This window comes from Cinclus cinclus, chromosome Z (assembly GCF_963662255.1).
Source record: "Cinclus cinclus chromosome Z, bCinCin1.1, whole genome shotgun sequence".
Taxonomy (NCBI): Eukaryota; Metazoa; Chordata; class Aves; order Passeriformes; family Cinclidae; genus Cinclus; species Cinclus cinclus.
In genome coordinates, this window is record NC_085084.1 from 62,355,575 (window position 1) to 62,368,926 (window position 13,352).

Below are 13,352 nucleotides of genomic sequence, written 5' to 3' on the forward strand. Positions count from 1 at the left end.
AAATTCGTGCTTTACCAAGGAAGGCTTTCCGACTACCTTCGCACGTTCACTTCACTCCCCAAGCCAAACCGGCTGTCCATAACCCGCCCTGAGGAGTGCGGGAGCGGAGGGTCGGGGGGCCCGCACGGGCTCCGCTGGGGCCGGGCCACCCCTGCCCGCCCGCCGGCCCAGCTACCCGCCTCCTTCGGGGAGCCCCGGGCCTCCTTCCCCCTCGGCTCCCAGCCAGTGCTAACTACCGGAGGCGCGGGACACAATCCCCAGTGCCCCACTCCAACACCCGCGAATACGAGGCCAGCCCCCAATGCAGACCCTCCCGACCAACAACTTATGTCCGGCCCTCAGCCGGCGCGGGAACCGGCTCTTCCCTCACGCCCCACCCTGCCCACTCCCCGGGAGCGGCGCGGCACGGCACGGCACGGCCCGGCCCGGACGTGAACTTCCCGCCAGCCCGCCCCAGGAGCACTCGTTCCGCCTTCATCCCTTTCTTCCTCCCGGGGCCATCCCACCCGTAACTTCACTTCCGGGGCGGCCATTTTGGGCGGTCCGTGGCTGGTCGGTGCGGCTGGGCGGGCTCGGCCCGGGCCGCGGGGCTGTGACAGCGGCGGGGGCCACACCTGGGGGGGCACACCTGGGGGGGGCAACACCTGCGGGGGCCACACCTGCGCCGGTCATTGTCGGGGCGCCGCTGCAGGGCCAGAGCCGCCGCCCGGGCACCGCAGCGCCCGCCTGCCCCCGCCATGTCGGATTTCGACAGCAATCCCTTCGCCGACCCGGACCTCAACAACCCCTTCAAGGTGAGGGGGCCGTATGGTTTCCTCGGTGTCGGACTGCGCCGAGCCTCGGGCTTCCCGCGAGAGGAAGCATGCAAGGAAGGAAGGAAGGAAGGAAAAAAGGGGGAAGGGAAAAAGGAAGGAAAGAGGGAAGGGCTCCGTGGGAGCTGCGGGCCGGGGTCTCTGCCCTCAGCGGGCTACGGAGGCCCGGAGTGCGGGCGGGGGAAAGGGGGAGGATAAGCAGCAGTTCACAACTTCAGGGTTCCGTGTTTTCTTCTCTAGCTAAAATAGCACCAGTCGTGTTTCAGATGGGTTATTTCAATGGAAAAAAAAAAAGTTTCTTTTTTTTAAATTTAATTTTGACGCTAGCTTTCTGCTAGGGGTAACGCTATTACACTCTTTTTTCCTTTCGTTTTGGTTGAGCCAAATAGTTAAACTTAATGAATTAGTGATTTTACCCTCTTCTTCTCTAACCTTTTCCCACCCTTTCAAGATTACTGGTTCCCTTATGTCTGAAGTAATCAGGTTACCAATGACTGGGAATGAGTTTTATGCTGCATCTCAAACTCCTGTGCTGTAATGTACTATAAAGCTTTTAGATTTTGCTCTGCTGACTTGTCACAGAGCTCCGAATTCTTTCTTCACTCAGTGGCTTCAGCTGTCAAAATGAACTGACCTTCCTAGGTGCTTCCCCTCCCGGTTTTTTTCTTTGTTATTTGAATTCAGTTAAATTAACTTCTGAAGTTACCTACTTTGGTAATAATACTGAACTTCTTGCAGGCACTTCAAAGCACACAGATAGTATATGGCAGCGAGTTTAGAATGTTAGCTGGAAGAATTAAGCTTTTTAAAAATCGAGCTGTCACATTTCAGGCCAGGCATATTTCTGTCCACAAGTGCCCTAACACTTGCTCATTAAAGTCGGTCTGAATCATTAGTTTGGTTTTTATGGTCATAAAACATAGGCAATAGTACTCATTAGGCTAGAATTCCTTAGGCTAAGATCTGTTTTCACTTGTTGTATGCAGTGCAATGACCTTCCAGGTGAACACAAGTCTTGGTGTTGGGTCTGCTGCCAACAATAGTTTGGGTTGGTACCAATGTCAGTAAGCACTGTTCTTTTTGTGAAAAGGTGTCATTCACTATTCATGGTGCCTTTCCTCCTGTTTGCCTCTGCAGTGCTCATCAGGCTCTGTAACTGATGAGCACTGTGTAGTGTTGTGAGACCTAAACCAGGCACACATCTGAATTAAACTTCCAGTTTGAAAATACTGCTCAAAGTGCCAAAGCTTATTCCAGTTTCTCTTTAGGGAAAAGACTTCTGTTGTAACTGTTGGGCAGAATCCATGCTCTGTTTCTCATCTGCAGTGCATCATGATAAAAGGACTCTGTAATAGCTTCTCTGTAACTTGAATTTTTTCTTTGAATTTCTTCATTTGCAGAAGATGGCTTAGGAATGCTCTTAATTTTTCCTTTTTTTTTTTTCCTTCCTTCAATCTTTGCTAACTTCCATCACATTCTACTGGCCGTAAAAGGTAATATTGCATACCTTTACTTACCCATGCATTTAACTTGAAGGGGCAGAAGGCCTCATACATAAACTAAAACTTGATGGCCATCTTCTTGGCAGAACAGCTTTGAAATTAGTGGGTAGTAATGCATGGGTGTATTTAAGTTTAGTCTATGTGTTTTAAAATACTTTATGCATAGGACTGATCCTTCCAGAGGGACCCTGACAGCCTAAGTCATATTGTCTAAACCTTGTATCCTAATGTTACTCATATTTTTGTCTTTGCTTGGTAAATTTATTTATGATCTGATTAGTTGTTTTCTTTGCTTTTCAAGCTGCTTCCTAAGCTCACATGAAATCACAAAGTAGTGTGGCAGGGAAGGGGTGGTGAGGCATCAGGTGGAAGAGTTGTTGCCAAGGTCTAAAGATAGATGCTATTTTTTCTAAAACATTTTGGTTTTACTAGCTGTCTGTGATCTACATGGGAAGTTTCCTGTGACTGTTCTTATGCCTTTTAGAAAAAAGATTAGAGCAGAGATTCTTGCTTGATGTTGAATCAAATAAAAGTGTTCTCTGGAAAGATAAAGGTAAAGCATAAACATCTAGTGCTCAGTATTTTGGGTAGTTAGTACTTTTGGAAGTCTAAAAGTAAATTGTCTGCTGGCAAAACAGAAATTAGGTTAACTCATCTGATCATGAAGTGCTGTGGATTTGGAGACAGGTGGCTGCCTAACCTTTGCATTTTTTTTTTAATTCTTTGTTTCTTTAAAAAAAGCAACGACCTGGATCTGAATCCAGAGTCATGGATATGCTTTTGAAGTCAGTTTTCCTTCCTAAATAAATGTCCTCTGAATTGTGTACCAAGAAAGTCAAAAGATGGACTTTTTTGAAAGACAGAGGGTATATTGAAACAAACAGATAAGTGAAATGCTAAAATTTACAAGCTTTTGATATCATTAAAGTTGTGCAGAAGAAAATTCATCCACGTACCATACAAATGAAGATGTGAGAATCCTTTTATAATATGATATATCAGCGAGTGTGAAGGAGGACACAGGTAGTGTAACCTCAGGTGTCATGATTGGAAAGAGGCTAATAATGAAATCTATTAATTTTGTTTACTAAGAAACACTAGTCTTAGCTTGTGAGTGTGAATTCACACTTTGTAAAGTTCTCACTTTAAAAAGCTGCAGTCCCACAGCACCCAAAGAGGGTGAACAGAGCAGATGTGGTGATGGTAACTGCATTCAGTGCTAGGCAAATCTGTAGAGATGAGACAGGTCTGAGCCCAAGTTAGAAAGTGAAGCAAGGGTCAGGATCGTGTCCAGTGTAAGTAAACCCTCTGATGGCCAGGTAAGGTGTAAAGATTAGTAAGGCCTGGGGGTCTCACCATTTAAGAGGAGTTTGGGAATCCTCGAGGTCCTGACTGTCTATCTTAAGTAGGGTAAAGTAGCATGAAATAAATTTTGTATGACAAAACAAAAGCAGATTTCTAATGTAACTGTCTCCTTGTGTTTTTGTATTTTTGTTTTTTTGGTTTTTTTTTAATGTGGTAGGATAGGTGATAGTTGTAATTTTCTGTCTTGTGACCTGATACAGTTACAAAGGTTCTGCAATAGCAGTCTCAAAATTCTGTGTAAGTATAATTTACTCTGAAACAATCAGCAGTTCATTTACAATAAAAATTGCTGGTTCTGTGTTCTTGGTTTAAGTTTTTTTTTTCTTTTATAAGTGAACAGGCCTACTACTCATAGAAAGTTTTTTAAGTAGAGCAGTGAATTTCATAGGCCTTTGGCTCTTGGCTGACAGATGGAAAAAGGTTTGGAAACTCTTAATTATCCATACACATGAAACAGTAATTTTTTTGGTGTCTGTAGAATGAGAACTATAAAGACTGAGTTGTGCAATAAATTCTATTGGGTCACTTTATCTGAGCAGGTGCATGTTTTTGACACCATAGAAATTATGATAGGCCTGAAAACTAAGATACATTTCTGTTCAAATGGGAATGGTTTCCTTTTCAGGGAAAAGCCAAATCCCGATGTGATAGGAATATTTTTCTTGATCAGATTTAGTGTGAGAGGGTACAATCAGAGCAGACCTCAAATGCATGTAATGTTAAATATTTGAGTTGTTTCTTTGAGTGGGAGTAGGGATCCAAGCTGTGGTTATCTTTGAGTTGTTGCTCCAAAAAGACACAGATCTTATGTAGTACTGTCATGGCTGACATTCTTGTTTGGATAGCTGAGATACTCTGTGATACCCAAAAATGGCACTGAATTGCTCCCACTGAGGTCAGTGGATTACTTGAGTCACTAGAGCTAAGTACAGATGTAATTCCAGTTATAAATTGGATATTACACTTAATCTTGACTCACATGAGCACAAATTAATCTTCTGTCTGGTTTGGTGGGAAATACAACCTGGAGGTTTGATACTGAAAGCTGTTGTGCAAATGACTGCTACCTTCTATGGCAGCAGAATCTCTACAGTTTGTACTGTGGATGCTGAAGTGAAGCTAAAGTGATAGAAACTTAGAGGAAGGAAGAAAAATCCTGACTTTTTTTTTAAGAATTAGGGCCCTTATTACATAAGATGTTTGTGCAGCTTTAGGATGAAGCAGTTTTGTTGCATGCCTGTATGCATAACTGAGTCTTAATTCCTGTATCTGTAAAATACTGACTATAAAATATACTGATTTAAGTTGTCTGTCTTAAAGTTAGTAAAGGACATAAAATATAGGTATTTTTTTCTGACTTCTACTATCTGGTTTCCCTTCATGTCTTCAAAAATTATGAATACCCCTAAATCTTGCATAATTTAATGCTGAGCATTGTGGTAGTTGATTGTCCTTTAGCTGTCCTGCATGGAAATTGGCTTTCAAGAGTACACTTCATGAGTGCTGTAACTGTGCTGTAATCTGTTAAAAATATGAAGCATTTTGATAGTTCTCCAGTATCTCATAGCTGTGTTTTTCCCTCTAGATTTTCACTGAAGCGTTAGCACATATTGCCTAGTGTTACTATTGCACTGTATATGGAGACTTGCTGTATACTGAGATTTTTTAATGCTACAAAGAGGAACATACACATATCAGAGCTGGGAAAGGAGAATGATTTGAGAATAGCTGTGAGATTGAGGTGATAGTTTGTTAGGCATCTAGTACTCCATTGCAAGATGAGTAAACTCCTGCAAACTTCAGGACAAATTTGGCCTTGCCAGCTTCTGAAGTTCTTTTAAGTTTCAGAGGTGGGGACCTTGCCTCACTCAGTTGCTCAGAACCCTTTGCAGCTCTGCTTTCATGTGATGAGTGTGACATAAAATAGGCGGCATTCAAAGGACAAGTATAAGATAACCCAGTGGGCTACTTTTGCAATATCCTATTTAATAATTGTGTTCAGGCAGAGTGGGAAAGAAAGCTATTTGAACATCGTTTCAAGAGTGGGATGAGAAAATGGCTGATAAGTGATCGATCCGTTAAACTTGAAAAACTGGGAATTATAAAAGAGCTTAAATGGATGCCTGGGTATTTTTATTATTTTTTATTATTATTTCTTGGCTATTACTATGATTTTTTTTTTTTATTACTTTAAGTCCAGAATTTTTTAACAAATGTTCATTCAACATTCAGACCCTTACTCTGGTGGTTCTTTGGGGTTGAGAAATGCTCCAGGACCTGTTTATGAAAAGTGTGATGGCTAATTTTTTCTTTTGTTAAGAAATCAAAACAGTCAGACCAACAGTTTCAGGCATTTTGTATTGCATTTTTGCTTAATTTTCTGACCCAGTGATGTTATCTTAGGAGTACTTCACAGAGAGGAGGAAGTACAACTGTTATGTTACTATAACCTCTTCCCACCCCTAAAATCAAAATCCACAAAACTTCAGGATGAATTCTTTCTTAAATCTTACTTTCCAATTATATTTTGGTTCTGTGTAGCTTAAATGATTTTTATTTGAAATTGTTTTTAATTGCTGATGTGTTGTAAAAGCATTATGGTCTCTATCCTAATCAGTGTTTACTGTTTATAAACCCCATATCCTGGCCTCTGCAGTGAAATAGTGCTTTTATTTCCCTGCTGGTCTTTGGGACTAAACTGAAAAAATGTTCTTTGCAGAAAATGCTTTTGTCTTTTTGGTAGAGGAATAGGTATCCCTCAAAATGAAAAGTTTTTTTCAGCAACATGAATGACAGTTTGGAGGGGCTGATTCCTAGTTCACTGTACTCCCTTCACTTAAATCAAAATCACACCTAACAATGTAATCTTAGCTGATGGTGTTTTTCAGATTATTACTATGTTATGGATTTTATAGATGTATTTTACTGGTGGTGGAACAATCCTGGACCCAAATCCATTGAACTGCAATACTAAGCATTGTTACAGATGTATTTACTTCTTCAGTTTGTAATTTGGTAGTGTTTTCTGTGTTTGTGAAACTGGTAGCTGATGAATAGTTTTGGTCTCCTAGACAGCAGAGGTCTATTCCCTTTAAAAAGCTGTAAAAGCTCATGTAGAATGGATTATTATGCTGTTTTAAACATTCTCATTTGTAGTTAATTGTGTTTGTACACCCTGTGTGGTAACTGGGTATTCAGTTAATTTTATGTATATCTGAGTGATGTGAGCATAATTTCTTAGCTTGACACAGAAGATGTTTTTAATAGTTCTATAGGTGCTCTTGCCAGTATGAAATATAAATATGTTGTTTTGTTCTGTGTTTGTTCTGTCAGTTTGTATTACTGTTAGTTGGAGTATTTTTTCTGACTTTTTCATTCTTGGCATAAAAAATAGGTCGCTGCTTGTACCTGTCTTATTGGGATTTTAAAAAGTGTGTTAATACTTCCTTTTGAGAAAATGCAGGACAGGGACTGAAAGAAACAGGTAAAATGAAAGATTTAGATGGAAAATTGCTAAATTATGTTGTGCTACTTTCTTGAAATTCAGTCTCCTAAACTAATTCAGATCTTGAAAATGTCATCTGAAATGACTGTGACTTAAATGTGCTAATAGCTGGATATGAAAAATAGTCTGGTTTTAATTCTGTTCTGTGATTGTATGACTAATAGTTAAACTAAAAGATCAGAAGCTCTGGATTTTAACTGGCAGGAGTTTGGGAGAGATAAGGCTGGGTGGAATATGAGGTATGGAAAATAAATTATTACAGTATAGATTCACTTATTCCTGTGGAATATTAGTTCTTACTGTTTTTAACCAGTAGAATATGCGTGTTATCCAACATAGAAATTAGATAGCATTAATTTAAATGCCACTTCTTCTGAGTATGTCATCCTTCACAGCATTTATTGTTTGTATTATTCAAAGCCTGAACAACTTCTAAATTCAATGGGTTTTTTTCACTCTGCAGCAGTGAGTATGAGTGCTTCACAGTTTTCATCACAGTGTTTGGAAGAGTTGGCATTTGCTCCATTTTTAAAATGAAATGCAGTGAATGTAAGGTAAATGATTCAAAACAGTCCTTTGTGTTTTGTGGGATGTAAGGTCTAATCTCTTCAGGAATATTATAAGTAGTGTTTTGAAATATAACGTGTAGCTCCTGTTGGTATCAGTAATTTGTTGCACTATAGCTGTTCAGAACAATTAGAAGAGCACCTGCACCTGGGCACCCTGACTGTGAAGAGCTGAGGATGGTTCTAGCCGTGAATGAGTTATAGGAGAGATACAAATTTCCAGGCTGGTACTTGCCTCCTTCAGCCCTGACATTCTGCTTTTCCTGTGATGATTTACTTTTCCTTGAGTTTTTCTGTGTCACAAATTTCTGTTGAAGTCCAGACTGTGTAATTCAAGTTTTCTGAATGCAGAATTTTCTGAATGCAGAATTTGAATGCTACTTGCAGTGGTGGAATTCAATTTGTGTATTTCAGTACAATTGTAATTTTCTTCCTTTACCAGGTACTGAAACTTTACTTGAATAGAGCTATTATTGAATGTCCTCTGGGTCACTCAGGTTTTTTTTAGAGCTGCTGCTACTTTAGCAAACAGTAGCAATATTTGGCAGAGGTGTAGCAATTGTTAATTCAAAATGGGAATGGATTTCTGATAAAGGGCTTCTTGCTCTAATCACTGCTTGTATTTAAGCATTTAACTTATTTTTGAGTGCTAAGACTGTTGCTCTAGTACACCCAGTTGTCTCAGCATATGTTCTCTTTCATTTGTTAGTGTTGGAATGTCACAGTAGATGTACACAGAGATCTAAGGAGTTTTTGGTCCTGGTCTTCACTAAAACACTTAGAGACAAAACGCTTTCTTTCATCAGATATTTATTTTTGTTTGTATGGTGTCTTTCTGAATATAGGTTGATCTTCTGAATTTGACTCGACCGCTGTTTCATGCTTTTTGGAAATGGCTGCTGTTCAGTGTGTGTCTCATGAGTCTGATATTGTAGTTATTCAAATAATTGAATTTATGATTTGCAAGCACAACTGGGCTGAGTTATTTGGTTAGCAGTGCACTCTTCAAACACAAGTTCAGTGTTGAAATACACTTTTTAAGCAGCTGATTCTACCTAAAATCCTAAGCGCTAATCAAGTAGTAGTAATTAGACCTGCTGTTTTCACTGTGTGGCTCATGGTTAGCGACCACAAGTTGTACATGTGTCTATACTTGAACATTTTTCTGTGGAAGAGGGAATTACATGAGAGCGTTTTTGAAATGTGTGTCATACTGAAAGCATGGACAAAGCGTTTTTGCTCTGCTAATTGGCATTAACATGTAAAGACTGGAATAAGTGTGCTGGCTCTGACTAGGATGGAGTTAATTTTTTTCATAGCAGTCCCTGGTGTGCTGTGTTTCAGTTTCAAAACAGTGATGGGAAAGCACTGATGTACTTGCAAGTTGCTCTGCAGTGATTGCACAGCACCAAGATCACCTTTGTTTCACACTCTTGCTTCTCCTCAGGGAATAGACTTTGGCAAGAAGCTGGGAGGGGACACAGGCAGGACCACTGACCCGAGCTGACCAGAGGGATGTTGTGTGCTGCGTAAGATCATGTTGGCAGCACCGCTGACAGTAGTGGGGGAGCTGTTCCAGACAACCATTGCTCAGAAGCTGAATGGGCATGTGCTGGTGGGAGGTAGTGAGGAATTTTTTTGGCATGACTTGGGTGGTTTTGTTGCCTTTTTTTTTTTTTGTTTCCCTCTACCTTCACATTTCCAATCTGACCTTTAAACTGTCTTTTTTCATAATAACCATAAGTTTTACTTTTTCTTTTTGGTTCTGTCCCATATCCCACTGCAGAAAGCAGTAAGTGAGCAACTAATCTGGGGGCTTTGCTGCTGGCTACGGTAGACATACCACAATAAGATAAAAGCTTTCAGATATATACAACTTTATACTATTCTGTAGATTGAATTATGAAATTGGCTTATTTATACTAACTTTGTTTCAACTTCATATTTTTTGATCTTTTACTGATGAGTCTAGTAAAGTAATGTGAAATTCACATGTTATATTTAATTATTCCCATATTTTTAATGTACTTTTCTAATCAACATTTCAAGTAATTTCTGGTTGAATTTTGACAAGAAACATACTCCTCCCCACCATGTTTTCCCTCTTTTTTGTTGTTCATCTGCACAGTATTTTGTGATAGCCATTTTAGCAAAGAAGGTGGTAACACTTAATTAGTTTGCCGGTCTATGATATTTTAGTTGTCACAATGTATTTGAGTAACGTGGTAACTGGCAGGTTTGTGAGGGAGACTTATCAGTATGGTTATTTTGAAATAACAAATTAAAGATGAGTCAAATATAAGAAAGCTGATGTTGAATTGTATTTAACATTGTTTTGTATGCATCTTCAGAAAGGGTGATTCTTATTCAGTGACCATTGAAATAATGCTTTGCAGTTAACTGTATGCTTTAAGGAAAAGTGGTTTGTGACCAGAGCTTATGTACATGAATTTGTTTAAAATATATAACATATAGTTTTTTAATTTTTGAGGTAGTTATTTTTCTTAAGCTTTTTTGTAGTGAACTTTTACAATTACCTCATATGAACAGTTTCAAGAGTATAACTTGTAATTGGAAAAAAAACAGACTTGTTCTCATTTTCTCTGTCCCTTAGGATTTTAGAACTGCTAGGTGTTCTGCCCTGTTTTGGTTTTTTTTTTTCTAGTTGTAAATAAGTTGACTGTTGCCATTAAGGAAGTTCTCTTCCTGGATCTGCAGATAAAGTTCCAGCTAGCATGACTAAGCTAAGGCCATAATAGATGCTGATTCTAAGAAAGCAGATTCTGCATTTAAATTTGGTTTTTATTTTATTTAGCTTAATAATTTCTGTATTTGCTTAAGTGTAGATCAAGTCTCTTACTCTACTTCTTTAAAAAAATTACATTTATGTAATAGAATCAGAGAACAGCTTGGGTTGGATGGGACCTTAAAGATCATCTGGTTTCATGCCTCCAGCCAAAGGCAGAGACACCTTCCACTAGACCAGGTTGCCCAGAGCTCCATCCAGCCTGGCCTCGAGCACTTCCAGGGGTGGGGCATCCACAACTACTTTGGGCAACCTATTCCAGTGCCTCACCACCCTCACAGTAAAGAATTCCTTTGCAATACCTAATCAAAACTCTTTTTGATTGAATCCATGCCCCTATTCCTGTCACTATATCTTCTTGTAAAAAGTCTCTCTCCGTGTTTCTGCTAGGTTCCCTTCCATCTTTCTTCCAGGTACTGGAAGGCCACAGTTAGGTCACCCTTAAACCTCTTTTCCAAGCTGAAAAACCCTACTTCTCTCAGCCCATCTTCATAGGAGAGGTGCTCCAATTCTTGGATCATCTTGGTGCCCTCCTCTGGACTCCCTCCAGCAGGTCCATGTCCTTGCTGTGCTGGGACCCCAGAGCTGGGTGCAGCACTGCAGGTGGGGTCTCAGCAGAGCAGAGCAGAGCAGAGGGGCAGAATCCCCTCCCTGCCCTGCTGCCCACACTGCTCTGGATGCAGCCCAGCACACCTTTGGCTCTCTGGGCTGGGAGTGCCCATGGCTGGGTCATGTCCAGCCTCTCACCCACCAGCACCCCCAAGTCCTTCTGGGCAGGGCTGCTCTGATCTGTCCATCCCCAGCCTGTGTTGGTACCAGGGTTGCTCTGACCCAGGTGCAGCACCTTGTACTTGGTCTTGTTAAACCTCAAGAGATTCCCACAGGCTCCTCTCTTAGAGCTTTTCCAGAACCCTCTGGACAGCATGCCATCCTTCAGCTATGTCAACTGCACCACTCAGCTTGGGGTCATTTGCAGATCTGCTGGGAATGCACTCAATCTGACTATGTCATTAATGAAGATATTAAATAACTCTGGTCCCAGTACAGATCCTTGAGGGACACTTGTCACTGATGTCCTCAGTCACGTGCCTGTCCTCCATGTGCCTTAGCACAGTCTCCAGGAGGATCTGTTCCATCATCTTCCCAGGCACAGAAGTGAGGCTGACAGGTCAGTAGTTCCCAGGGTCCTCCTTTCTACCCTTCTTAAAGATGGCCAACATGTTTCCCCTTTTCCAGTCACCTGGGACTTGCCCTGTGTGCTGTGACTTTTCAAATGTCATGGAGAGTGGCTTGGCAGCTACATCAGCCAATTCCCTTAGGATTCTGGGATGAATCTTGTCAGGTCCAACAGACTTTAGTAAATTCCAGTTCCCCAGGTCATGAACCTTATTTTCTCTTACAGTGGGTAGTACTTTGTTCTCCCAGTTCTTCTGTCATCCATCCACTTCAGAGGTGTGGGAAAAGAGGCTGCCTGTGAAGACTAAGGCAAAAATGTTGAGTACCTCAAACTTGCTTCATTGTTATCAGTTTCCCATTGTTACCACCTGCATTGTTGGGGTGAACTTCTTCCTTTTCTGCTTAACATACCTGTAGAAGCCCTTCTTGTTATTGTTTGTGTCACAGGTAAAGGTCTTAGATATATCTGTCTTTAAAAGGAATACGAATGTAAATATATGAATATATATTTGTTTTCTTCTCAGTCTTTATCAACTTCAGTTTGCTTTCTAATGTTGAACTAGACTGTTGAAAATGAAAAAATATCTACATCTAAACATAATAGTTATAAAATAAGTAAATAGTATATATATAGCTGTTTTTTGTGTTTGGTGTACATACAGAATATTGTACATTTGTATATTTATGTAAATATAAATGTAACTAACAGTATTGAATAAATAGATGTACTAATTTTCAAGAAAGCCTGCCTTTTATCCATTATTCTGAAAATGCAAAAACTTTCAGGCACAGAAACAATGTGGTAGAACCAGGCATCACGTGGAATAAGTACAGGGTTTTCAGACTGAGTTGGTGTAGTCCATTGTGGTGGGCACTTCTGCTTTTCTGCAGAACAAAGCCTGCCTGTCTGCAGTACAGAGAAATGTTTCATTTCTGAAATCGTTTTCTCAAGCTAAATCTCGAACAGTCTTGCTGTATAATTAATTGAAGTAGAAAAAAAATGAAACTTTTTCCTGTAATTTTACTGTTTCAGATAGAAACTTAACCAGAAATGCTTTTGGCATTATGGGCATTATTTCTTCAGCTTCGTTTTTATGAAATACTTTCTCTGTTCTTGATGGAGTTGTATATGCTTCTGGGTAGAGAAGTCCAAGGGTTACAGAAACGTCTTCTCTTCTGCCTGGTAAACATCCAGGATAGAGGGTTTTTTTCCTTACACATCAAATGTATGACAGATGGGGTTTCAGTTATACTGTGTTAATCTAGGTTTATAAGAAGATCAGAATGAAATTATGTTAGTTTGGAGATAAAGAGGTGGATGTTTACAGATTTCTTTAGTGGAAACAAACCTTTTCTACTTTGAAAGAAAATGTGACTTTGATATAATGATATGGGTGTATTTTTATTATATGCATGTGCACAGATTTATACAACTATTTCCTTTTCTAGGATCCTTCTGTTACACAAGTGACAAGAAATGTTCCTCCAGGGCTTGATGAGTACAATCCGTTCTCTGATTCAAGAACAGTAAGCATGTTTATTTCTTAACCATGCTGTTAATCTTTGATTTGAGAGGTTTTATCTTCAGAATTGTGACTGATACTGTGGAATGTATAATGG

The 13,352-nt window shown here is 40.1% G+C and overlaps 1 protein-coding gene across 2 annotated transcripts in view; it reads left to right on the plus strand.

The window, feature by feature from the left end:
* Nucleotides 1–705: 705 nt before the first annotated feature.
* Nucleotides 706–13,352, plus strand: part of SCAMP1 (secretory carrier membrane protein 1) — a 41,353-nt gene continuing 28,706 nt past the window's right edge. Inside the window, exons 1-2 of one of the 2 annotated variants that reach the window (XM_062513234.1) lie at nucleotides 706–794; nucleotides 13,182–13,259. In XM_062513234.1, coding sequence (XP_062369218.1) covers nucleotides 738–794; nucleotides 13,182–13,259 — 135 coding nt within the window. In that variant the 5' untranslated portion in view covers nucleotides 706–737. The remainder of the gene's footprint in view (nucleotides 795–13,181; nucleotides 13,260–13,352) is intronic. The other variant, XM_062513235.1, reaches the window with a different exon arrangement.